Source organism: Dermacentor variabilis, chromosome 4 (genome assembly GCF_050947875.1).
Source record: "Dermacentor variabilis isolate Ectoservices chromosome 4, ASM5094787v1, whole genome shotgun sequence".
NCBI lineage: Eukaryota > Metazoa > Arthropoda > Arachnida > Ixodida > Ixodidae > Dermacentor > Dermacentor variabilis.
This window is the reverse complement of record NC_134571.1, coordinates 92,234,483-92,259,758: the sequence shown is the minus strand read 5'-3', so window position 1 is coordinate 92,259,758 and position 25,276 is coordinate 92,234,483. Positions and strand designations below refer to the sequence as shown.

General features: G+C 44.0%; 2 protein-coding genes across 2 annotated transcripts in view; one reads left to right on the top strand and one right to left on the bottom strand.

The window, feature by feature from the left end:
* The window catches only part of PolA2 (DNA polymerase alpha subunit B), a 34,550-nt gene extending 20,715 nt beyond the window's left edge, over positions 1-13,835 (bottom strand). Inside the window, exons 1-10 of the mRNA XM_075689745.1 lie at positions 13,598-13,835; positions 13,362-13,492; positions 13,179-13,267; positions 12,048-12,102; positions 11,848-11,957; positions 8,905-9,190; positions 4,587-4,739; positions 2,183-2,245; positions 2,023-2,065; positions 99-217 (exon numbers count right to left, since the gene is read on the bottom strand). Of these exons, the coding sequence (XP_075545860.1) occupies positions 99-217; positions 2,023-2,065; positions 2,183-2,245; positions 4,587-4,739; positions 8,905-9,190; positions 11,848-11,957; positions 12,048-12,102; positions 13,179-13,267; positions 13,362-13,492; positions 13,598-13,721 (1,173 nt within the window). The 5' untranslated portion in view covers positions 13,722-13,835. The remainder of the gene's footprint in view (positions 1-98; positions 218-2,022; positions 2,066-2,182; positions 2,246-4,586; positions 4,740-8,904; positions 9,191-11,847; positions 11,958-12,047; positions 12,103-13,178; positions 13,268-13,361; positions 13,493-13,597) is intronic.
* A 131-nt stretch (positions 13,836-13,966) lies between these two features.
* LOC142579499 (mucosa-associated lymphoid tissue lymphoma translocation protein 1 homolog) lies at positions 13,967-16,572 on the top strand. The gene has a single exon (XM_075689746.1). It carries the CDS (start codon positions 14,067-14,069, stop codon positions 15,750-15,752), a length of 1,686 nt encoding a protein of 561 aa, XP_075545861.1. The 5' UTR covers positions 13,967-14,066; the 3' UTR covers positions 15,753-16,572.
* The last annotated feature ends 8,704 nt before the right edge of the window (positions 16,573-25,276 follow it).

Here is a 25,276-nt window from a genome sequence, read left to right as displayed (position 1 = left end):
CATTCCCAGCCCTGCTATGCTTCTGTTAGATGATTGCAGTACATATAACTAGTATATTCTTTAGTCAACTGTGAGCCCATCAACACTCAGCTACACACCATAATGCAAACATGAGGCTGGTGCTTGATGATGTAGGCTGTGAAGTCAACCAAAGGCTCGAAGCTGAGAGTGTCTGATGTGGTGTATGGCCCCGCCGCAATCACCAAATGCAAAGGTTCTGAAAACATTAAATTCATTGAGATTAGCTACAACATGCAATATACACTAAGAAAGACACAACTAATTGCATGTTATGCGCTATCATGGACATATGGAATATGAACAGGCCGCTAGATTAAACAAGACAGCAGTATGCGAAAGCCATATTTATGAACTTCATTAAAACTGCAATTAACTTTCCTCACAAAGAATACTCTATAGTGCATCGAATTTCTAATCAAGCATACCAACATGGTCAAACATCGATATAAGATCAGAAACATGAGCACTCTAATTGGTTACATTAAAATTGAGTTAGACTGAAATACTTGAAATTTGGGTCTAAACATTTCAGAAATTACAAGTGCATGATGCATCCACAAACAACCGCAAATAATTCAACCATCTGACTATGGTGCCTTTGGTACAGTTTCCGTTTAATGTCACAGTTGTTCTTTGCTGTTTTCTATATAGAGGCTAAAATACAGGACATGTTATGGACATCAAGTTATTAAAAGTAAGACAATTCATCACATCAACGATTTCATCACACTGAAGTTTGTCAACAACATCAAGATTTAACAGCATGTCCCCTACCACAAGTGTAGCCTTGTGCTTTTGTATTTACGATTTCAGTTTGGCTGTGTGGACATATATATATATATTTTTTTTTAAATGAGAGTACATGTTGAGACATCCACAAGCTGTTTTGAGCAACAGGATCTGTGCCGGTGTGAGTGACAGGCTCAATCAGAAAGCAAAACTTAAATTTAGACCAAACTATAGCCCGCCCCACTTCCATTCCAGAAACTGGTGACAAGAGCATACTTCCAAGAATGACATGCTGTCATTTAATTTACTGCAGTCTAATTTTAGCATAAAGGCATCCCAAAGGTTGTGCTGCACAGAAAAGGTTGCTCTTAAAGGAATACAATAGAGAAAGACTGACAGTTCAAAGAGGAACAGAATCCACTTAAAATTCTACTTCAGTTCCCTAGTGAAATATTGATATTTAGCACAGAAAACAAAGGCCTAAATTCACATTTTAAAGCTACTTAACACTTTATTAAATCAAAAGTGGTTATGGTGCAAAAAAACTTGCAGCTTTGCACAGAACGGAAAGCATTAATTGTGATAGCAAACTAGTAGACAGCTGTACACAGTAAGGATGATCGTTTTAACAGCTGTATAAACTGCTCTAAACATTCGCTTACTACCTAAACTAACAAGCATGATGTCATGCACGCAGATACATACATCTCACTCAATGACCACGAACACTCACTATTAGCACGCTGGCATGATGAAGAGTGGCAATAGCAGTGAGTGAGTTCCACATCGTGCTGCCTCTCGCTTCAATGCGAACTAGGCATACGAGAACACAGCGCACACGAAGCTATCAGCTATCTTAGGTTGGCTAGCCTTCAAAACCACTGCAGATTACCTGCAAGATGTGATGCACGTGGCCGTAGTAGAAGCAGATAGGCGTGCCACCCTGCACCCCCCCTCCCGCCCTCCTAGCGCGCACACATCACCCCTTAACCCTTGCGTGTGTGCAAAAAGTCGGCGCGCACTTTTCTTGCCTTCTTCCCTTGCGCGTGCGCAAAGGCATCGCCACACCAAGCCACCATCCTTTTCAATTCACCCTCACATGCTTTCCCTCGCACCTATAACACATGGCACACGGCCGTGATCTCATCGCACTTGGACTTTATATGGAACATCACAGTGACGACGGCGGAAATTCGGCTGTAGTATCCATATAGTTGCTATCGCAATAAAAGACTTACAGCAATCATAAGACAAAGAAGGCCGGCACTTTACCTTTCAGAGGTGGTGACTGGTTAGAGAAAGGCAACATTTTGCCCTGGAAAAAAAAAACGCAGTATTGAACCAACAAAATTATCGTTCGATAACGCAACATCCGTCAAACATGCCAGATCCACGTATACTGTGAAAAGGGGCTAAGGAAACATATGCTTACATCGAACAACTCTTTCAGAATGAGGGTCTTCTGAGTTGGATTGGTCCCTTTGCCAACAACTACCTGCAGCAACACAAATAAAAAAAAAATTTGCACACCACTTCTTGGATTGCGAAGGATAGCAAGAAAGCAACTATGTTTCAAAGGTCCCTGAACCACTCCTGTTCATCCTGGACTCTCATTCAATCTCTCACACTGTTTCGTCAATGTCCCAGCACCTGGATGCTTGTTGTTACCTGACAGATGAGAGCAGTCATTAGCTGGTCTTCCTTCGAGTGAAAGAACAAGGCGTGCTTAAAATGTGCTGAGAGAAGTGAAGATAAGAATTGTTGTTAAAGGGGTACTAAAGGTCTAGCTGGAGTGGCAATGAAGTCCGCAAGAATGTCTCTTCTTTTGTTTTGCACTAAGCGATGACTTAATCACCAACAAAATCGCAACAAAGACAGAAAGTCTTGTGCTCGGAATGCGCACCCGAAGCAAGGTAGACAAAAATTTTGAGATTCCACCCCCATTGGGACATGGCCACAATGGCCAAATGTTGAACTTACAACATTGTACTCAGCAGCCAGCATTATCATAGCCACTGAGCCAGAGAGCCCCATGATTGTCACGTGATTTACATCAGCAGTAGCTCGTTTTGCATTTCTGAAGTGACACTGTCACTTCTCACATTTACATATTTATTGTTTACTGAGGATGTGCTCTGAGCAACAGTAACGTATTTGTTGTTTTAGAGCATATTCAGTCAATATAGCTGGAATTCATTTTAGCCTTTGTATAACTGTCCAATCTTGGCTTGACCAAATTTGCATTGCGAAATCTGCTCTCGTAAAGTTGACCCAAGTCTAACGGCAAATTTTCAGTTGATTTTTCATTGATACCTCTGTCAAATTTTTCATTACTTGGTATTGAATAATCATCCTCCATTGGGTCATTTATATGAAAGTCATTGTTCCTTCCACAATGACAGAGCTTTGCATTTTGCTCCTATGTTACTATGTAATAATGCAACTCCAATACATAAAACTCATTTACTAGCAGAGTAAATGGAGCAGAGACTGTGGGTGCAAACCTGTCTTTGAAGAATGCAAGATTATATCTAGGAGAAAATCAAGCCTTACTAGAGAAATTGTCGAGGCTGTCACAATTTCAGGTGCGGGAAGTAACTGTCAATAGTCCTTAATTGTCCTTCGATAGCCTTGTGTGAAAAAGAGCTGAGCTACCTTGATTCAAATGCCAGGGTGCAATAGCGGTAAGAGCAGGTTCTGAGAGCATGTGTGATCTTGTTTTTTTTTTTTGTTAGATATTCGCTTGAACACTAGCTGCGTACTGGTAGAATAAACATTTTTGTTGAAATTAAGCGTTGTGCATGTGTACTTTGTGTGCCTCCTTTGTCTCTGTCGGTTCTCGTGCTGTAGCCTTCCACTCAATTACTACTTATAGAAAGTTCAATTTCAATTCGCGACTTCAAAACCTAACCCTGTATGGAAATAACGATATGAAGCCAACAGACAATAAAGCCAAGAAAGACCAGGGTAAATTATTCACTTAAATGTGGTTCTTTCGTTAATAGTCAAAGTGAATACTACATTGTATTTACTTTACCGATTTGGATTATCTACTTGGTGTATTAATTTGGTCACTGGGCAGCATGAAATGGATATACGATTTTCATACATTCTATGTGACTGCCAGGATGCGGAGTGCATTGATGATTATTTTTCCACAACATCCCTGCAAAATAAATCAGTCACCTGGTAGCCCAGAATAATGCCAAATAATATTCATCCAGGCAGAGTTTGCACAAAATATATGACTCGCAATATGAGGACAAGTTAAGGATTTCAATGAGACTGATGGCAAAATTTAAGTAGGCCGAAATAGGCCTTATTTAAACACCTGGAATAATGAATATTAAACATTGTAACCTTCTTTCTTTTCTCAAAATGTCTGCTTCCCTTTTTTGGCTTTTTCCGTTGCAATCTGTTCACATTGGCTAGAAGAGTTTTTAGCTTCAATGTTTGTGTAAACGCTATTCGCGAATTTTGCTGTGCCTTTAGCAATGGTCAAACAGGCATACCATTTTTTTTTCTATGGACAATTGTGCACACAGAACCTTCTGCACGAACACCAAAAGGACATGATGTGGACTGCATAGAGCAAGGCTTCTAAATTTTACACTATCCTGAAGTGTGCCAGTTTTCACAACTACAATCACTTCTGCTATCTATATTCAGGCAGTTTTAAGTATTCTTGAACACTTTTTGTCCTAAAGGCTAAGGTGTTGAATCTAAGACTATCCATGGTCAAAATAAAAAGAAATGCCCACAATCTTGCTTTCTAAAGAATAGACACACTAATAACAATTTATTATATTTTAATATGTAGGAGAATGTCACATTACCTGACCAGGAAAAAGAGAGTACTGCTTCAACTTTGAAACGTCCAGGTTGACAGACTGACCATTGCTAGTCTCACTACCTTCGAGGATCAGTGAACTAGCATTCATTTTCCCACAGCTGTCACACAGCACTCTTCCCGTGACAAAGCTGTCCTCCTGAAACATAAAGCAGCAAAGGCTACACACTGCTGCAATGAAGAAATCAGCAAGGCTAGAAAACCTTGGCAAAATAACTTTAAATATGCAACATTTTTTTTTTCAGAAATGCAAAGGAGACGTGCAGTAACCTCGTTTGAAGACAATAACCTTGTTTCACCTAAAAGCTGCGAAACAACCATGCTGCGCTGTTTAGCAGACTGGATTACACTGAGAACGAGAATACTGGAATCACAGTTTCTTCCAAATTGTGACACAGTGATGTGATCTAGCAGAGGAAGAGGCATGAGGGTGGGGGACATCAAGATATGTAGTAAGGAATTTAACAACGCAGTACATTTATACAGTCAAGCCTCGATGTAACGAAGTATCGAACTTTTTATAACTTCTTATCGATAGAACATCATGTATTCTGAACCGCAATATAACAAAGTGCGTTTATACACAATTCCAACATATAAAGAAATTTTACTGCTGCAGTGAAGAAATACCAAGACAATAAAATTGGAAACTTCCATGGATGGAGATGATCAAATGGCTGAATTACATGCAGCTGCTTGTGAACACCCCTCAGATCGGGTGCCATGTGACCGAGAGCTTCCGCCAATGTGGAGCAGCGTGATGCTCCGTTTAAAGCTCAAGTGCAATAAGATACTGTCGCACCATGTGTGCTGCATGCTTTAGGTGCGAGTGAAAGCGTGCGAGGGTGAGTCGAGATGGATGGTGGCCTGATGACTGCCGTCTTCCCGCACAAGCAAGGGGAAAGGGAGGGAGGGGAGCAAGGTCACGGTAATGCAATCAAGAGTGCGCGAAGGCAAGGGGGTGGGTTGGCACACATTTCCTTATCAGCTGTGGCTGTGTATGGCTTGTCAGCGTGGCTGAGAGCATATGCAATCAGCACCTTGCTTTACAGGTAATTTGCCGCCATGTGCAGGTGAAGCTGGGATGGCGTGGCATCATGCACTGCCTTCCCATGCATTTAGCGCTGGAGGTTGCATTCTCTTGTTTCGGAGACAAATTGAAGCGACAGGCAGACAAAGCATTTGCTCCCTGCTGCCGGCGCTTTTCATGATAGCATCGTCCCACTGTGGTTGACACTGTCAGCCACGAGGGCAGAGTGGACGCGAAAGCATGGCCGGCTTTGCTTCGCAGCACTGATGTGAAGATGTCGTCGACATGGCATGAAACTGTATTTTTTGTCGCTGAGTCTCATATTTAACAGAATTATACTTTTTCTCATTCAAACTTGCTCTTTACGATAGCCCGATAATGTGGAAATTTTGAAGCCCCTTCCATGTAAGAAAAATTCATTGGCGGCTGTATTTGTATAAAAGATCGAATTTAAATGTAACGAAATTTCTACATAATGAAGCAAGACGTCAATTTCATCGAATTTCATATAATTAGATTTAACTCTTGTTAAAATTGCTGTGGCAGTGAAAGGAAAGCTATGGAGACTTCTGACACAGCGTTTTTATAAGTATATATTCTCAATGTCTCATTTGTGTTTGTTTAAGCTAGGAAACAGAAAACATAAGATTCTTCTTTACAATAGCACTTACCGTATTTTTGCGATTCTAAGCACTCCCCCACCCCCCCTCTATTTTCGCGAAAAAGTTGGGAAAAAAATTTGCATGCGAATCTAAGCACCCCCTATTTGCTAGGAAGAGCGCGTAGCCAAGGCCGCCAAACGCGCTTGCTCACTCTGGAATCATTACTCGGAGGACCTGTAGGCACGCGGTCGATGCTTCTGTTGGACGCATTTCGCGGCCTTCTGTCCCCGGAGGTAAAGACAAAGCTTCAGAACATCAATAGCGACTTGGTTGTGATTCCGGGTGGCATGACGCCAGTGCTGCAACCCCTTGACATTTAAGTCAACAAGCCCTTCAAAGCCAATCTCCGACAGGAGTACGAAGAGTGGGTGCGAAACCCTGATCAGAAGAAGACGCCGACGGGAAATGTGCAGAAAGCGTCCCTATCAGCCATCGCAAAGTGGATTTCAGACATGTGGAAGAGGGTCCAAGTGGACGTTGTGGTCAAATCATTTAAGAAGTGCTCGATCACAAACAACTTTGACGGAACGGAAGACGATCTGCTGTGGGATACGGAGAACAGCGGTTCAAGCGGTGCAACGAACTCAAGTGGTAGTGATAGTGACTGAGCATCCTACACAAGCGGTGGGTTTACTGTCTGCACCGATTTTTCTTTTGAATGTTTGCAAAATAAAATGTTATTTCTCGCGCCCGTCTCGTCGTGATGTCGCAGCGAAAAGAGAGAGGGGGGTCAATCTAGATTTTTCGAATCTAAGCACCCCCCCCTCACTTTGGGCATCGCGCTCGTGAAAAAAAAGGGGTGGTTAGAATCGAGTAAATACAGTGTATTAAAATCAGACGAAGAATATGCCACTCAGACCTAAATCTGAATTTTATTTCTTCCGCTATGTTCTTCCGCATCATGGCATATGCGATACCATTGCAAGCAGCAAGCGACACTGATTCAGTGTTTGAGAAAGTGCTGTCAAACTCCACCGGACTACTTGGTGCAGTAACACGTCTGCAGAAGCTCTGCCCTTTCAGCTTTACGTGCTTTTCCACAGAAAGTTGTTTACGAGTATATGCAGCACGTGCCAGCAGAAATGGAGAAAGAACTTGTTAGGGTACAAAGGGCTCCACTGTAAAAGGGAACACTGGAGTGCAGAACATTGCCTGGATTTCTCTCTCCTTCACAAGAGTGCCATCGCCTAGATTTGCAGCAGGTAACCAGTGGTTGGCAGCCCTGACTCCTTTCGACCACACCTGTGCAGTGCGCTGCCAGTGCTTCCGCAGCCACATGTAGTTAGGGTACCAGCAAAGTGAGAAGCCAACATGTGAGCGTTTCCTTTAACAGTGGACTGCACTGAACATCCACATTAGTGTGAAATATGTGCATGATAGGCCACACACAGGGAGTGCACGCGTTGCAGACTTGTGCTTCAATGGTCACACTGATCAGCGTTTTGCGGGGTGCAGCAGTCAAGCGGCCCCACCTAATATGCCGAGTTCTCTCGTTCCGTCTGAGACTTTCTCCCAATGCCTTTTGACTGCAGTAAACAAAAGCTGCCATGTTGCAGGTTGTGCGACCATGTGACTCGCTTTTTCTTGGCTGTTTGTTTTTTGGCTGCCGCAAAAAATCGGTCTCGGGCACATTAGATTGGTTGCCGCACGTTCCTGTCACTTTTCATAAACTTTGCCACTTGAAGCATGCTGACCTTCCTTCTTGCTAGTGTGCACATAGCTTTACAACAACAGTCGACTTCCGTCAATTCGGCTCTTATGGGACCGACGAGCATGATCAAATTATCCAGCAGGTCAAATTAAACAACGTGCAGAAAAAGACCCCAGAACACGCCACCGATTCATTTGGCAGTATTTGCCAGAGTCTAACACGCCCCCAAGTCAAATTCACGCCTATTTTCCACGAGTCAAAAGTGAACAAACTAGCATAGAAATTACATTAAAGCTCCTAAACAAAGTAGAAATCTAACGCACAACCAATTTTTTAGCAATAAAAATGGCCAAGCGTGAAATACATGCTACACACTGGCGGCCAATTTCTTGAAGTCGGCTTTCTCGCACAGTTTTAAATTTTTTTTTTTAGTGTAAGCTTTGCCGCTGTACATTCATGTTATGCGGCCAAGCATGCAAATGCCGGAAAGACAGTTTTGCTGTCGAATCCGGTTGCATCCGCTGGCAATATTCAGGCCAATTTCGTTAAGAACAAAAAGACACACTCTGGGTAAACACTACAACCAGACATTGTGTGCTACGGTTATTGCTTGAAAATCTTCCTAGGGCAGGCCGAAAATAGGCGTTTTTGACGAGAGATCACATGTGTTCAACGCATTCATTGTCCCCTAAGCTCAGCCGAGACAGCCGCTGTCATAAAAGGGGTCACTATTGGGGTCACCATAGGACTTATGCATATGCATGCTGACTGGTCAAGTTCAAATTATCCAGCGAAGGCCAATTTTAGGATCAAAATAATGAAAGTTTGTGGCTGTAGAAATGCATGGGCGTTGGCCAGGTATTGGGTCAGGATCAAATTAACCAAAAAATAGAACTAACGGAAGTCTACTGCAGTACACTTCAACAAGAAAACTTACAAGGGCAAGCAGAGTTCAACTCACCAGAATGAGTTCAGAAATGTTGACAAAAACGTCTTTCTCATCCATCTCTTCTTTCTGGTAGTACTCTGCCAGGTCACTGGCTGAGTCACAAAGACAACCAGCTTTGTCCTTCAGCTTTTCAAACATGTACATGACGTCAGGCTTGCAGACAGACCCAACATAGACTAGACCAACTTGTACATCAAGGTCGCAGCTACACGTCCACACAGGGTTCTCGTGGTTCCTGAGGTGCGCAACGACAGCTCCAGAGGTGGAACGTGAAGAGTATTTAACTGATTGGTTTATACTGAAACGAAAAGAGAGAGAGAGTGACATTAGTTGAGAAATGCTTTCATAAAGTGTAATGTCACAAATTCTTGAGTCAAACTTCAAGGGATACTAAAGAGAAAAAAAGTTGGGCTGTATTAGAAAATTACCCTTCCACAAGAAAGCTACTCTTACTGTGAGAGCAGGCTTGGTAAGCCAGAAAAGATGCAAGAGCGGAAGATGGGTGGCAACACTTCCTTCATGTTCCCGCACCAGCTTTCCGTGATGTCACGGACATTGACAGCACCTGCTCGGGCCTAGTTAAATTATTGGACTACAATGGAGTACATTGTACTGTAAAAGAGCCATAGACTGAACATATCATGTTTTAAGAACATCACTGACTGTACCACCACGTCCAAAACACATAGTGAATACTTTAAAATTTGGGACATTGCTGGAGCTTTGCAGTAAAATTCAGGAAATGGGAGTTTGGCTTTAATTTTCTATTATATATATATATATATATATATATATATATATATATATATATATATATATATATATATATAGTGAAAGAAATGCTCTCCTAGAAAAGTATTTTATCAGTATAAACTGATCTAGTGCTTCTCCATAGTGCCTCTTTAAGATCTGGTCAGCCTTGCTACATTGTTTTATATGAATATTTACATATTTACGAGAACACTACAGGACAGCGTGAAGAAATGTATACAATCATGATGTACCCAAGTATATTGACATAAATCTGTACCAACAAGCTCAGTTCACCGCTCTTTTACAACTCCTAATGCCCAAAGCACTGTTTTCCTTTGGTCGTTTCATCACATTTGAGCATGCCTAATGCTCTTGATTGGTGCCGCCTGCAGAAGAATAACTGCACTTGCGTTCGATATTGTCCCTTCTCTTTGCACTGTCCTAAAGTATTCATAAAAATATGTACCAATACCAACAAGCTCAGCTTAGAACCCTTCTACATTTTTTACTTAGCAAATATTAAACTGTCTGCATGTGTCATGGTTAAGAAGTGCATGCAGAACCTGACATGTTTTCAGCATATAATCAAACACTGCACTATCTGAAACCTTCAGCATAATCGGTGCATAACCTATTGTAAATATATGCAAATAAATATTTTAGACTTCCTTATCTTCACATATCTTTGTTAGAATGTTCGTTCACACAATACTAAAGGCTCAACAAGGTCCATAGTGGTGAATAAGTACCCAACCATACGCTATTTCCCTCTTGTTGCACATGCAGATAATGTTAACGCTACATGGATGATGTTAACAAGATTGTATCTCTAAGGCCTTAAGTTCTGACGTCCCTCACGTGGGACTACGTGCACAAATTTAATGGCACTGCTTGAATAAAAATCCTAATTCATGAAGTTGATGCAAACTGCCTTATCTTAAACTGTCATAATTTCAAACACACAGCTTGTAAAGATCAAAGTGTCGTATAAGTCGAAATAGGGCAATGGAACCACTCAAATAGCATATTAATTGTAGACAATTTTCCTTCCTTTATGCTTCTTCAAGCTTTGAAGCACTGGGTTTACAACTAAATCCACAACAAAAACAGACATCACAGTTCTGTAAAATGCTACAGACAGTTCAAAGCAGACCAAACCAACATGTTAAATCATGGTTTACAAGCATTTCTTACTTCAGCTCTGTGAGTATTGAAATAGTTACATCCCAAAAACACCAGCACAGTTTAAAGTTGAGTATACCAGGTCAAATTTGTTCACTTTAATGGCCCTATAGATACAGTTTACAAAACTGCAATATATTCATTTTTGTTGCAAATTTATGGAGTACTAGCCTTCACATTTGCATTGTATTGAATTCCTAATATATTCATCAGTTTTTTTCAGATGTAGACACCTAATTCAAATGTTTATAAATCACCATAATTTTGCATTTTTATCGAAATAAAACAAATTTCCCTGAGATTGGTTCAGCTTTTGCTTAATGTGTTTCACACGGATTTAGCTCGAAAATCAGAGGTGGTCCTAAGCTAAAGAATGTGTTTGGTAGGCTACTAGTTGGCTTGACACATCTACATATAGTATACGTGGATTATACAGTCAAAAGATGAGAAGAAGAGCTCATGAGAAGCGCTGCCTTTCATTTGAACTTCTTGTGCTGTGTATAGCAACATATAGGCGAAAAACATGGGAAAACAGTGGGAATGGTAGTTGTAAAAGCTTATCATGTATTAACATCTACAATGTGCCACAGCAGTTTATTTAGGCCTTGTTTTTTCCACGGTGTGCCGTGGATGTTGGTGATGCACGAAGAGTTCTCCTTTCTCGCTTTTTTTGCTTTCCATAATGTTTTCTTCTATATTTTGCCATGTGTAAAATAAAACCTCCACTTAAAAGTCAATACTTGTTTTTCATTCTTCTGCAGTATGTACATGCTGTATTACATATGTAAACTGGAGCTGAAACTTCCGCTTGAGGTGCTCAATGCCATCAACCTTGCATTTAAGTTGCAAGCACTGGCCCAACAGTGCATTAAATGTTGAAGCAGGGGCTTTTCTGAAACAACTAGCACAATCAATGCGAATCCATACAAGCAGCCTAAAATGTTCAATAGTATTACTGTCTTGAGCTTTAACAATGTGGCCTTGCAGCTAGCAGCTGTATAATTTTTGCAGAAACTTTACCATTTTGGAGAGAATGATGCAGGTGAGAAGACAACAGAAGGGCTTCCTTTGGAAGACACAAAGCGCTTACTAACAGGTGCTTCAGGAGTTCTTTGGTGCTTCTTCAAACTCTAGAATAAAATATACAGGAATTGATAATATTTCAGGCAAGCATTGCAAGTGACAGGATACTGCAGTGAAACAAGACTGATTTGCCCAACCTCCTTGCTGGCACCATAGCTTTCCAAGATTTCATCACCAGCATCATCATCATTGCTGAAAATATTGAATAAAATGTATTAAGGTTTATAAAGTTAAAATCTACTTCACTGTTGTAGCATATGCATGCATCAAATAATGGGAATGATGGAGTTTAACATCCAAAACCCTTGAAAAACACTGTAATAACGGGCTACGCCATAATTTTGACCACCTGAGGATTCTTTACTTGTGGGCAAAGTCACAATACAGACGAATTTTTGTATTTTTCCTGCTTTATAATGCAGGTGATGCGACTGTCAATACATCACTCCATGTACACCAGCAGAACGGTGTAGTTGGTGAACCACCATTGCTGAATGCAGTTGTAACAATTACTTGTCTCATGCTTCCCGTAATGCAAGCAGAATTTGTGGTACAAATAGTCCAAGTTGGCAGAACAAGTCCCAAAACTAAGCCTTTTAGATGTGACTTATGCAGTCTCTAAACACTGCAAATGGCAGCTCAACTTGCCCGAAGCTATAAGGTACATGAATATGTGAATTGCATATGGCATCAACTTCTGCTCTCATTGTTAGTGTCACTGCGTGTAGGTGAAATGTGCTACTATAGTGAACCAAAATACAATGCTAAAATTTCGTAGCAGCTTACAGACACAGTAGTTTGATGTTTACTGTTTGTTATTGCATGTACAAAAAATGGGCTGCCATATTATATACAGCATCAGGAGGTCCCAGTGTGAGAAATTGCCAAGGGGCCCTCCTATCATTAGTGGATACATAAGAGTATTAGAGCATGCAAGAGCAGGGCGAAAAAAAAAAAGAAAACGTCAAGAAATACAATCGGTAGCGAACACGTTATCAAGAGTAAACAAAAGTTAACAAGAAAACATGGTGGGCACCGACCATCAAAAGACATTGTTATGTGTACACGTTGCACATGTGAATGTGTGCAAAGCTAAACATTTTTTTTATTGACTTTTTAAGCTTCAGTTGCGACGTTCTTGTCTCAGATATAATACAGGAGGCGCAAAAGTATTTACTTCACTTAAGTATACAGCCGCTCCATGTCCATAAGTATCTCGCCTGTAAATAGCGCACAGTTCGCTTAAAGCTCCATCACTACTTACATACCTGCTTGCGTTTGCAGTGAATATCCTCGGAGCAGTCTTTCTTGAAACCGGCGTTTTAGCAGAGGATTTGGAGTTGTCTTTCGCTAAAACCTAACATATGGTAAAAAGCGAGAGTAAATCCAAATTATGACAGACGTTGTATGTCTACGCAATTGGCAAAGGTGATTTCAAATCGAACTCTTACCTCTTGTTCCATTTGATCTAGCAGTGCCACTGTCATGTCGCCGACGTGGATGCCCTTTTTAATACTGAAAGCGATCCACGATGACGCGATCGTCTCGGGTGCCGACTCGTAAACGAGGCACAGCTCGCTCACTGCGTGAAATATGTGTCACAGAAACAAGCAAGAAACAAAGTTTGCCGCTTTGAAGAACGCACGGGAGTCCCGACAACACGATGGGCAGGACGAAGCGTACTCACATTTCGACAGGCAACTGGGCGTGATTTCCTCGACTCCAAACACTCCTAGTTCGTCCAAAAAGACTTCCTTGTTGTCTCCAGAATAATCATTTTCTAACGCACTTCTAACAGCGTCGACAGACATTGTGTCGATGTAGGGTGAAAGCCCGCCGAAAAGCGAAACCTACAACGTTTTCCCGCAAATGGTGTCGCTGTTCATTGGTATGACAATCATGGAATCACTGCTCTCAGCCATTCACAAGCAAGAAATATAAATATAGTAGCATGATACAATAATTTAGTTGACAGTGCTCTTTATGATTTATGTTAGTGTAGCTTAAGTGGTCACGTAGAAGTAGATAATTTACATCAGACAAGCCGCAGGCAAGACAAGCGGAGACACTTGCCCATCCGGCCCTTGCCATTGCAGACGGTTGTGTTCAGAAATGTGAGTAAACGCTGCCCGTCGGTTTAATGAAAATATTTAACTATGTCAGCTCTGCTGAGTAACATATTGTCTTTGAACAAACCTTTAACGTATCAGCTGATACGGGCATTAAGCTCCGACGAGCTCTGGAGAAGTTTACGATCGGTTATTCCAGACACCTACCTCAGTGCAACGTTCTCGCCGGCTTCAGCCGATGATCTCGTGCTTGCATTGCAGAACAGTTTCGTCTCACTTCATGATCTCGTTAGGTGGCTGGAACTCGTAAATGCGTTCGACGCGTTGCTTCTTCTGAAACCCGATGAACCGGTCGTCATTCGAGAGAATCCTCAGCCGCGTCTCGAGTTGGAAGCGCGGGCCGACGTTGTGCTCCGGCTGACGTGCCGTGCCTCGTCATTTCCCCCGCCAAATTACCAGTGGTTTTACAACGGTGAGCCACTTGTCTGTAACCAGTCGACTTGCGCAAGCCCTGTCCTCGAGATCCACAGCCCTACTCCAGCGCATTCGGGAAATTACACATGCCGGGCCTGGAGCGTACGGGGCTCTGAAGCTTTCTCTAAACCTTGTAAAGTAATAGTGAAATGCCCTGCTTCATGCGACAATGCTTCGAGAGAGCTGGCACCTATTTCCGCGACCGACAAGGTTGCCTTGATCATTAGCAACTCTAGTTATTCGCACGGTGAAACGCTGCCTCTCACAGAAAACGACGCAGAAAGCTTGGGCAAGGCGCTTGCAGCGCTCAATTTCCGCATCATAGCGTTTAAGAATCTGCGCAGAGGCGACATTGTGTACGCGTTAAACATATTCCTACAATTCCTTAAGCCTGGCTCGTACAGCCTTTTCTACTACGCGGGCCACGGATTCAAAGAAGACGGGCGGGACTACATTCAGCCGGTCGACTGCGATGACAACGCTCCCGCGGAAGACTGCGTCTGCTTCCAGGAGATCGTTGAAGAAATAAGAGCAGCGCCGTGCAGCCTCAACTTGATCATGCTAGACGCTTGTAGAGACACCAGGGAGCAGCCGAGCTCATCAACTGTCGGGTCGACTTCACGAACTAGTGGGATCAAACCGCAACATGTTCGAAGAAGCACTATCGTCGTTTATGCAACGTCGCCGAGCACTTCGGCAGTCGAAGTTGACGGTCATCCGAATGGCCTCTTTATGGAGCATTTCAGCAAACATGTGGGCAAGTCAGCCAGTGTTCATGAGGTGATCCTCCAAAGTTTAAAGGATTTTGAAAAGCACAAGCTTGCCAGCATGCAAGTGCCGGTGGTTAAGTACGACATTCCAGGCGACCACTCCCTTAGTGACGACATCCTGGATAGCTCAGTGTACCACCAAAACAACAAGCTGTGGTTATCTATCAGCAGTCTGCCGTCAAACAAGGAGTTTCAGATTGGTGACACAGAGCACACATTGCGTATTGAATTTTCGTGCGAAAAAGAGGTGTTTTGCAACAGCATGGTGGTGGTTGCATCTGTTGTGCCTTACATGCCAAATGTCCATGTAGACTTGCAAGCAATAGAATGTTGTGGTGGCACTGTGCTGCATCGCTCAAGTTCTGTTGTAGTTGTCTGTGACTTGCAGAATGTGATGTCACAGGTGCACTTAAAAGTTGCTCTAAGAGATCTAAACTCAACACGAACCCTGTACCATAGGAACATTAACTGTGGCTGGCCTCTGGTTACTTCTTGGCGTTTTTGTAATGAAATAACTTGTGCTGACTGAGATTATTCGTTTAGTGTTCATGCAAAATGACTGCAATAATTTTCACTTGTTTAGTTATTCTGTTGTTGTTACTTTATTGACTTTACACAATTGCAGAAACTTGGAACATGCCATTTTGTTGCTTTTTCTTTTGTTTCTACTATATTCATTTAACTGGCCACAAATGTTTGCGAAAACTGATTCCCTGCCGGATTGTAATTGTACCACTTCACATTATCATTTATTCATTTGGATGCTTGTTTTAAGCTTGTTCTTTATTGAAACGTGTGCTATTCTGTATGTTGTATGTATGCGTGATTCCAAAGAATGTATGCACTGTTTGCTTTACATTGTTGAGCGCTTGTAGCTTTTGCCTTATGGGGGTATGAACCATTGCATACCCCCGTAACAGTCCAGCTTTGTATAATTTTGGTGAGTGTGACTCTGAGTCAGGCCAGCTGAGTATAATTTTGGTGAGTCTGAGTCCGATTGAGGGGGCCTTAGTCAAAAAATAAATTTTCTGGGTGAGTCCGAGTGAATTCTGTTTGTTTTATCGACCTATGGTTAATTTCTGAGAAAAAAAAAACCCACTAAAATTGTAGCGATGGTGCCAACGTGACAAGTTTATCCAAGCGGAGCGCATTGTTCTTGAAACGACAGAGAAGAAAGAGACCCAGTATAGAACCATGTGGTCGCCATGTTGTCGGCAGCACAGCACCCGGATCTACTCTGCAACCTCAACTTCACTGCACCCTCAACGCACCCCAACCCACTGCACCCCAAACTCAATGCGACTGACTTAATCATGTCATGTGCCGTACATAAAGAAACACGCACTGTGGTGGTTTTTATTTTGTTATAGCGCAAGCTTGACACTGAGATATGACAATAAGATATGACGTACCAACTAGACGACCGGCTTACGTCCGTCTAGGCGACAGAAATGTGTGCGCCGATCCCGGAGACAGTTAAATACCAGGCATGCGTTCCAAGGTCGGTTGGAGGGAGGGATACACTGGCCGGCTTACGTCCGTATAGGCGACAGAAATGTGTGCACCGATCCCAGAGATAGTGCGGCACCGGGCATGTGTTCCCAGGGTTGGGGGAGGGGGAATACCCTGGCCGGCTTATGTCCGTATAGGCGACATGAATGTGTGCGCCGATCCCGGAGATAACGCAATGCCAGGCATGCATTCCCAGGGCGGTTGGAGGACCGGGGATGCCCTGGCCGGCTTACGTCCGTATATGCGATAGGGATGTGTGCGCCGATCCCGGAGATAGTGCAATACCGGGTATGCGTTCCCAGTGGGGGTGCCCTGGCCGGCTTGCGTCCGTATCACGGCGCGTGAACAGGAATGCGTGGGCCGATCCCAGAGATAGTCTGATAACAGGCCGACCCGCGGTGGAGGTGAAGCAGGCTTCAAGCAGACTGCCAACTTCCAAAAATAAGTCTAATACCAAATAGAACCCCATATATTCGGTGTTGTAAAAAAAAAAACGCTAGATATATAACGTAAAACTATTCCAATATGTTCTTATTCCAATTTCCCGACATCAAATTTGCGTAAGCGCTGACGCAAGCATCGGGCGGTGACCCGCAGGGTTGCCTGAACAGACCAATCAAACGCTCTCCTCGTTTATAAAAGGTCACTTCTGTTTGCTTTAAAAACGAATAACATTGCTTACTAAGCAGCTTGTCTTACCTAAATGGCTGACAAGAGGCGAGGAGCACGCTCAAGTGGAGGGGGATTCGATGGGGCCGAACCAGTACACGGAAAATCGATGACCGGATTGAGAGGGTGGTGCCGGCGTCTGCGATTGGTACGCTTTCCCTTACTTAGCTTGAGGTGGCTGGTCGAAAATCGCGGCGGAAGGTTAAGAATGCCGCTAAAGAGGATCCTCAGCTAAGAAGAGTTGGCAGAGCGAGGTCGTAAGCATGCCGAAACAGCTCGAAAACGTTACACGGGCACGCACAAAATTTTATTGTACGAAAATAAACCCGTGCTCTCCGGCAAGTGCGAGTAGCCAGTGCCTGAGCGATCGGCGGTAGCCATCTTTTCTTCCTTTTGGAACGGGGCATCCCGCGGCTATTCAGAAAAAAAAATCCAGTTTTGTTCGGCATATTAATGAATCTTTAACGCGTACACGTCATTTTGACACAGTGAGTTTTCGCGGTTTTGTGCCGTCGCGTGACAGACGGGTGAAGTGGGTGAAGGCCGAAAACTTCTGACCAATAAACGAGGGATAATGGCGAGAAGGCGTCGAATCAGAAATAACTATCTTTTTTTTTTTGTTCGGTCCAATCATGCATAATCAGTGTGTACGCGCGTCGTATCAGATGGGGAGCTGTCACTGTTTTCGTGGCGTCACGTGACAGACAGGCGAAGTAAGAGTGGTTCAAAAAAGTTTTCGACTAATGGCGGAGGGCTGATTGCAGAATTGGAATAGGAAAATTTGGAATAGATTTACGTTATAGACGCCCATATCTCAGAAAATGCACTTAGTATAGCAATTAAGTTGGCCTCCATGAGCTTTATTTGTTTCAAATTCTGTTTGACGAATAATGAGAGGGGGAAAGAGTGTGGCGACGGCGTCCACGTTGCCTGGGCTTCTGTGGTTATGACATCACGTGCGTCGGAGGTGCCGGCGCGGCTGCAGCAGCGGTTGCGGCAAATGCATGAGAGGTGCGGTGACCGCGGCGGCGCTTGTGTCGGCGTAGTGTGGAGCCGTATAAAAAAAAGAATTATGATTCATAATGTACGCAGCCCATGTGTGCAGCCCATGTATATGCAGCCTAAACAGCTTCGCCGATAATACGTCCCCACATGAATATTGCGGTCCCATGAATTTTTATTTTTTTCGCCAATATCAGCATGTATGCTACAACGAACATTAGATATAACAAAAATATTTTATTGTCGAACCCATTGCCTCGACTGTGTTTAACATATGAAAGCCTGATTATTACGAGGGTTTCTCGCGAAAAAAGAAAAACTCACAGACAGCAACCATGTTAACTGCAGCGAGATTATTACAAGTGTAGTAATTATAAGCTTTGTTTTATTGCATTTTTGCACCACGGCCAGTTCCCATGTGAAGTCGAAAGACAGATAGCAAACACATATCACAAAGCTTAAATAATTTTGTGACAAAATTATTTCGGAAATTGCTTGCGGAAATGTTTTCATACACAGAAGCTGCATTAAATAACGCTAGATTTTTTACAGGCTGCGATAGGATATATTCGCGGCTGTTGAATGAATTCTTGGGTTTTACGTGCCAAAACCACGACTTGATTATGAGGCACGTCGTAGTGGGGGACTCCGCATTAACTTTGACTACCCGGGGATCTTTAACGTGCCCACAATGGACGAGACACCGTCGTTTTTGCATTTCGCCCTCAACGAAATACGGCCGCCTCGGCCGTATTCGATCCCGCGACCTCGTGCTTAGCAGTTCAACACCAAAGCCGCTAAGCCACCACGGCGTGTGTTCGCCGCTGTTCTTGCCTGACGTTGGTCTTGTCAAACATTGGTTTTGGCCACAGCGGCAAGCAGTGATAGTTAGTCTTTTTTTTTTTTTTTTGAAGAAGTCGCCACGTCGCGCCTTAACACACTCCATCTTTAGCAAAAAGTCGCCAAGTCATGATGATGACTAGCTCAAAATTTTATTTCTTCACATTTTAATTGTTCCAAGATTCGTTATTATTTTCAAACTATAGATTTAAGTAGCCTCCTGCGGTGGCAAGTCAGCGGTAGGAATGTAAAAAGGGAAAGGCAATTAAGCCCCAATTTTATAAAACGGTATCAGACCTCAAGATTGTACGTTGCCTATGAAAGCAGCTTCGATGCATCCACGCCAGCGCTGGGTGAGGAAAACACGTTTCGTGTGGTCAGCAAATCGTTTCCGGCGAATTTATGGCTCGGTGCACCGCGATACATACGTTGTAATCGCGGTCGAATGACGTGTTATGCATCGCAATTAAATTACACTAAATTTTCGTCATACTTACGGAGCATGCTGTAACCGCAGAATTGAAGTCGGCGAGCAGCCATATCGCACAGTTGGGCTATAAGCTCCCTGTCTAGCACTTTTTCAGAGAAGTAGGTACTTTAAGTGCTTGCAGCGAAATGTACTATCCACTGATGTTCCAATTAGTGTTTGCGCACTGTGTGAAATTGGTGGTACTACCGATTACTACTGGTGGTGTGAAAAGGTTATGCTTTAAATTACAGCATGCCCCCGAAAGCCATTAATAAAATTTTCAGTGTGATTTCCTTAGTCTTATTTGTGATTGTAACGCAAATACTTATCCGCCGCTGCTGTGAAACCTGGTCAGCAAAAGTTATCATTTTGACTCAAATATGTTAGTTTTATTATACCAAAGCTGTTGTCCCGGAAAGACGCATGGATACAAAGTATCTTCTGTAAAGCGATGAAAACAAAAGCGAGCTTCTCCAGGTTTGTGAAAAAGCCAGCTTCGGTGAGATATCGACATTCTTAACCCCACAAAGCACAAACACCATTCCACATCAAAGGAATTTAAAGCAAATTGTTCATATTTACATCTGGCCATGGAGGCTACATTCCTACAAAAAATTAAAGTGAGAATTTACTACTAATTACAGTGATAATTAATTCATGATAAGCTTTCTGAACTATATCCAACTGAACGCGCCCTCCAGCATTTCAAAAACAAAAACGAATATGAGCTTTGTGTTTAGTTTACAACGCTTAAATCAGTACTTCGAGGTATCAAAATTGGCATATCAGTAACGACACATTGGACTTTGTGTGGCAACAGGGGCCCTGGACCACCTTTAATGCCATAGCGTTAGGGGCGCCCCGTTTCGCAAAAAATCCGGTGTAAGCGCCGGACGTCGTGTCGCAAAGAAATCATTTCGAAACATAACCACGCAGGCCCTCCGCATGGCGCAGGGGCATTGCTAAACTAATTGAGTTCCTCAAAGTAAGATGCGTCAGAAAAATCGTGATATACGTACGACCTAAACACAATCTACAGACATAATAGCGTCGGATTGTAATTTGAATATACCAGAAGACATAATTCTGTTACGCGGAAACTCAAAGCACCAACACCCGCCGTGGTTGCTCAGTGGCTATGGTGTTGGGCTGCTGAGCACAAGGTCGCGGGATCAAATCCCGGCCACGGCGGCCGCATTTCCATAGGGGCGAAAACACCCGTGTACTTATATTTAGGTGCACGTTAAAGAACCGCAGCTGGTCGAAATTTCCGGAGTCCTCCACTACGGCGTGCCTCATAATCAGAAAGTGGTTTTGGCGCGTTAAACCCCATAATTTAATTTAAAAAACACCAACCCCTTTACCAGGGTTTCTGCCATTCATAGGGCGGCGCGGCCCGCTCGGTTCCTTGTAACAACGCCATCCAGATGGCGTTCCCTTCCGCGCAAGAACGCTGTGGCTGCCGAGAAGCGTGACAAGCAGTTTGGAACCTTCGCATGCTATCGCGTTCCACTCTTAAAGGCGAAGCTTAAGCGTCCTCAAAATTTTTTATCGCAGTGGAAAAAGGCATTTGAAGTGAAAATAGGCTATTTCACAAATAATTTGCCGCAAAAAGTGCTTTAATGCGTTCATCAGCAGCGGATTTATTGGCAATCAAACACGGCCTCCGCTGTGCTCCCGTTCAATACCTTCTTCAATACCTTGCACTGCGAAGGTTACGGTGGAGTGCAGCGTGCCCACAATCCTCTAAATGTCACCGTGGCACGCAGTTCAAATATCATTTTGGATGTTAACGTAGACGCCACGACTTCCGATTTTGGTGCCTACGACGCGCTAAACGTAAGCCAAACGCGATTGTCCTCAGCCAGCCGTAGTGTGCTTAACCAGTGGACTCGTGGCGGCACACCGCGGCGGCCGCGGTACCTACGCTACGTAGCAGACCCCAGCTATCAATAGCAGCCGCGTATAGGAATACGCTTTATTACGAGATAAATTAAGCATCCAGAAGAGAATGAGGAGCAGGCCGGCTTTTCTTGAAAAGAGAGCGCTTGAAAGAAAGGTTACTTCGCGCTGCGCTTGCGAGTTCCGCGCGCCGCATACGACAGCAAGACTTGGCTGAGATGTTCACAGCAGCGTACGCTACCCGCGTACTATGTTATTTCACCAAGCTCTAGGGGTGGTTCAGGGCCCCTTTAATGAGCTACGCATGCTCACGGCATCGTCATTTAAAGCGAATTCATGTACCCTACACAGGGTGTTTTTTTTTTGTTTTTTTTTTTTACAGTGGAGTTGTCTTAGGCTAGTTCCCAGCGTTTCGTGATGTGCGTAGGCAAAAACGATGGCGGGGTCTATAGAGCTAAAATATCTTTTTCCCCCTTTTTATTGACGTGACTGAATAAAAAGATGTTGGTGCCAAGATATGGTACTGGATAGTCATTACATATGAAAAACATGCAGAAACAAACAACAGAACGTCACAAAGGCAGTAGAAGCACGTCATAAATGGTATGAAGACAACAGAGAATCAGACCAAGATATGTCACAGCAGAGGAAGAAGTACAGCTGAAAAGGTCGCAAACAGGGCAGACATTTAAAACACAAAATGTCGTATCGAGAATCGAGAGAAAATCGACTGTTATCGCTAACTCAAAACGAAAGTGATATACAGCTTACAAAGATATTAACAGGACCAGGATTTTACTTTCACTTGTTGTCCTTGTATTGTGTTGCGTTTCGCCTGCGACACGCGGTTTTGCCGGCGCGACTGCGGCGGGGCGGCAGACATTTTGGCCCGTTCGTCGTCGCCGCAACGCTCCCCGCCAGGTGTTTCCAGGCGCGACTGCGGCGATGCGACCGAAAAGGGTCACCCTCTCCTTCCAGTCATTGTGCCTGAACCAGGCGATACGACAGCAGGGGTCATCCTCCCCTTCCAGTCATTGTGCCCGACCGGCAGCGCTACGACAGTGTGCGTCACCATTAGCCCATTGTACATTCACGTGCTCGTCTATTGAGGGGTTCCTTCTTGCCCTCAACTGCGAGAGTATAAAAACAGCTGCCCCCGGACGCCAAAAGGAGGGCTCCGATTTCTTCTGTTGAGTAAAGTGCTCTCCCGTCTCTCTACTTCGGTCAACCTGACCGCCAACTCTTTGCGATGTTAAAATAAACAAGTTGTTTTGTTGTTACCAGTCGACTCATGCTTTGCCGGGACCTTCGGATGCTTCCAGTTGTACCCCAGGCCGCCAGGCCAACGCTACCCTTGGGGCTTGCGACCCAGGTACAACCACGGGCGTCAGCGCCGAGTTCCCAACAACCGATGCCATCGGTGGGGATCAAAACAATTGGTAAACTATGTGACTGGCCTCCAAGAGCTCTTTTATGTGCAACAACGGTAGCACGCCTTTTTTGGTAGCCCATGGCCACTAGCGCAACAGATTATTCGTGCTATAGTTAGTCTCCAATCAATATTCATTAATTTGGACACCAGTCAGCTCATTTGTTCAAACTGGTTGCGGTGCTCTAAATGATGATGTTCTACGTCCCCATCTGTGTTGCCACATTCGTAGTGAGAGTTTTCAGGACAACTAGTTTAGAATGTACAGCCCCCCTTCATTTCTTTCTATAATGGAGCGATGGAGCGCTGTGCTGCTGAACGAAGACAGACTCATTTGAGGCCAGATGCACAGTTTAAAAGATAGTGCTGAAAGTCAAGGAATGCCGTACGAATCGGGTACCACAACTTGAACGTACACAAGGAGAAAATGGGGTATCTAGGTTAGTCCTTTTGAAGAGTAACTGACCTACCACAATCATCCGTCCTTTTGGGGTCTAACTGTGAGGAGATGTACCGTTATTCCTCATGCTGTTACTTTTTCAAGGACTAACAGTTGCTCAGGACAACATTCATTTGGGCTAGATGGCGCATACTTGAATTAGGAAGGAAGAGCGCCAACTAAGACGATCACAAGTGGGGAGAACGACACAGGATTTGGCACACGACACAACGATTTGGCGCTTGTCCTGTGTCGTTCTCCCCACTTGTCATCGTCTTAGTTGGCGCTGTTCCTTCCAAATTCAAGTAACAGTTGCTCTTTTTCTATGCTCCTCAAGGCAGCAACGGTCACTCTTTCCGATGCCCCTCTAAGGAGCAATAACGACATTAGCGATTGATACGATAATTAAAAAACAAACATCGAGCACAAGAAAATGTTCCCCAGAGTAGGATTCGAACTCACGTCTTCACGGTGGTAATTCAGGTACTCTTAACCACTCAAAAACAAGGAACCTACGCCAGCCCGGTTGAAGGGGACAAATATTGGGAGCATGTTGAGCGAGTGTAGCAATACAAAAAAAGACTCGGTACTCTGTGTATGCTCTGCGAAGTGGGTCTGGCGTTGCGTGTACTTGGGCAACCATACGTGACTGGCAAAAAGAAAGCTGCCCTATTATCCTTTGAACGATTTAACCATGAGACAGACTACGTGATGTACGTGCAGCGCAAACGGGGCACGCAAGACGACAGAGAAAACTCACTTATCTGTCGCTTAGCGTGCCACGTTTTGTTATCTCCTTGGAACGGAAGTAACTTAGATACCACTGACCAAGAACTTCGGCCTGTCCATCCACGACTTGCGCGTTTGATGTGTCTCGGTCAGTTATAGTGTGCACGTGAAGTGCAAGCCTCATCATATATTCTACCGTTTGTATTTCGCGCAATTTTCTCACGAGAAGGGATAGTACTGCCCTGCATGTAGTTCAATAGATGGAGCACAAGCTTCAAATTACTTACGTTTTCTGGATTTATGCAGACAATATCGTTTCCGCCGCTTCATTTGGCGACACAGGGGAAAACAGTGGAGCGCGTGAGGAGTGTTGCCGTTCATCCTCGCATTGCTCTCTTTCCGAGTTACCCTGCGAAATCGGCACACGGCGCACACAGTCCTGCAGTTTTTCCCTTGTGGTACGGAAGTGCCCTTTCTGGGACTAGCTATCCAGTTTCTGCCGTTTTGCCCGGAACTTTTCTTGGAGTGATAGAGAATGCTAGGAGGTTACGCTTTCTTTTCTTTATACAGCGCGAGTCTACAGCGCTCCGGGCAGCCGTGACGGAGGCTTAAACGTTAGCTCGCCTCATTACGCCGGGGTTCGTTCCGATCGCTGGTTTCGAAGCGTTGCTTTACGCCAGAAGGAGCTACTCGCCTGTGGAGTCGGCTAAGCGCTCTGAATCTGTCATTGGAATTTTACATTAGAAAGTCCAGCAAACGGTGATATGCAAGAAGCATGGACACTTTAGCAAAGCAATGAATTCCGCGTAGTTGGAAGGTGCCTGTGCCGGAAACAGGCGTGTCGACTTGCGCAAGTTTCACTCGACGTGCCGAGTGCGCTATTTGGCGGGAAAATGGCTCGCCTTCGGGAGGCACGCTCTTGCGAACTGAACACGAACTGTTGCATCGCCTAGTGCAAATGGTGGTGATTTCAGTAGATACAGTCCTAAAGGTATACGCAGCTGAGAGACAAAGGAGAGTTAGAAAGGGTCGTTTACGAGGATGCCGACCACTGCAAAAAAA

Bases quoted from the DNA above. Each gene is read 5' to 3' on its own strand.
- LOC142579499 (XM_075689746.1), top strand. From the start codon at position 14,067: ATGTCAGCTCTGCTGAGTAACATATTGTCTTTGAACAAACCTTTAACG.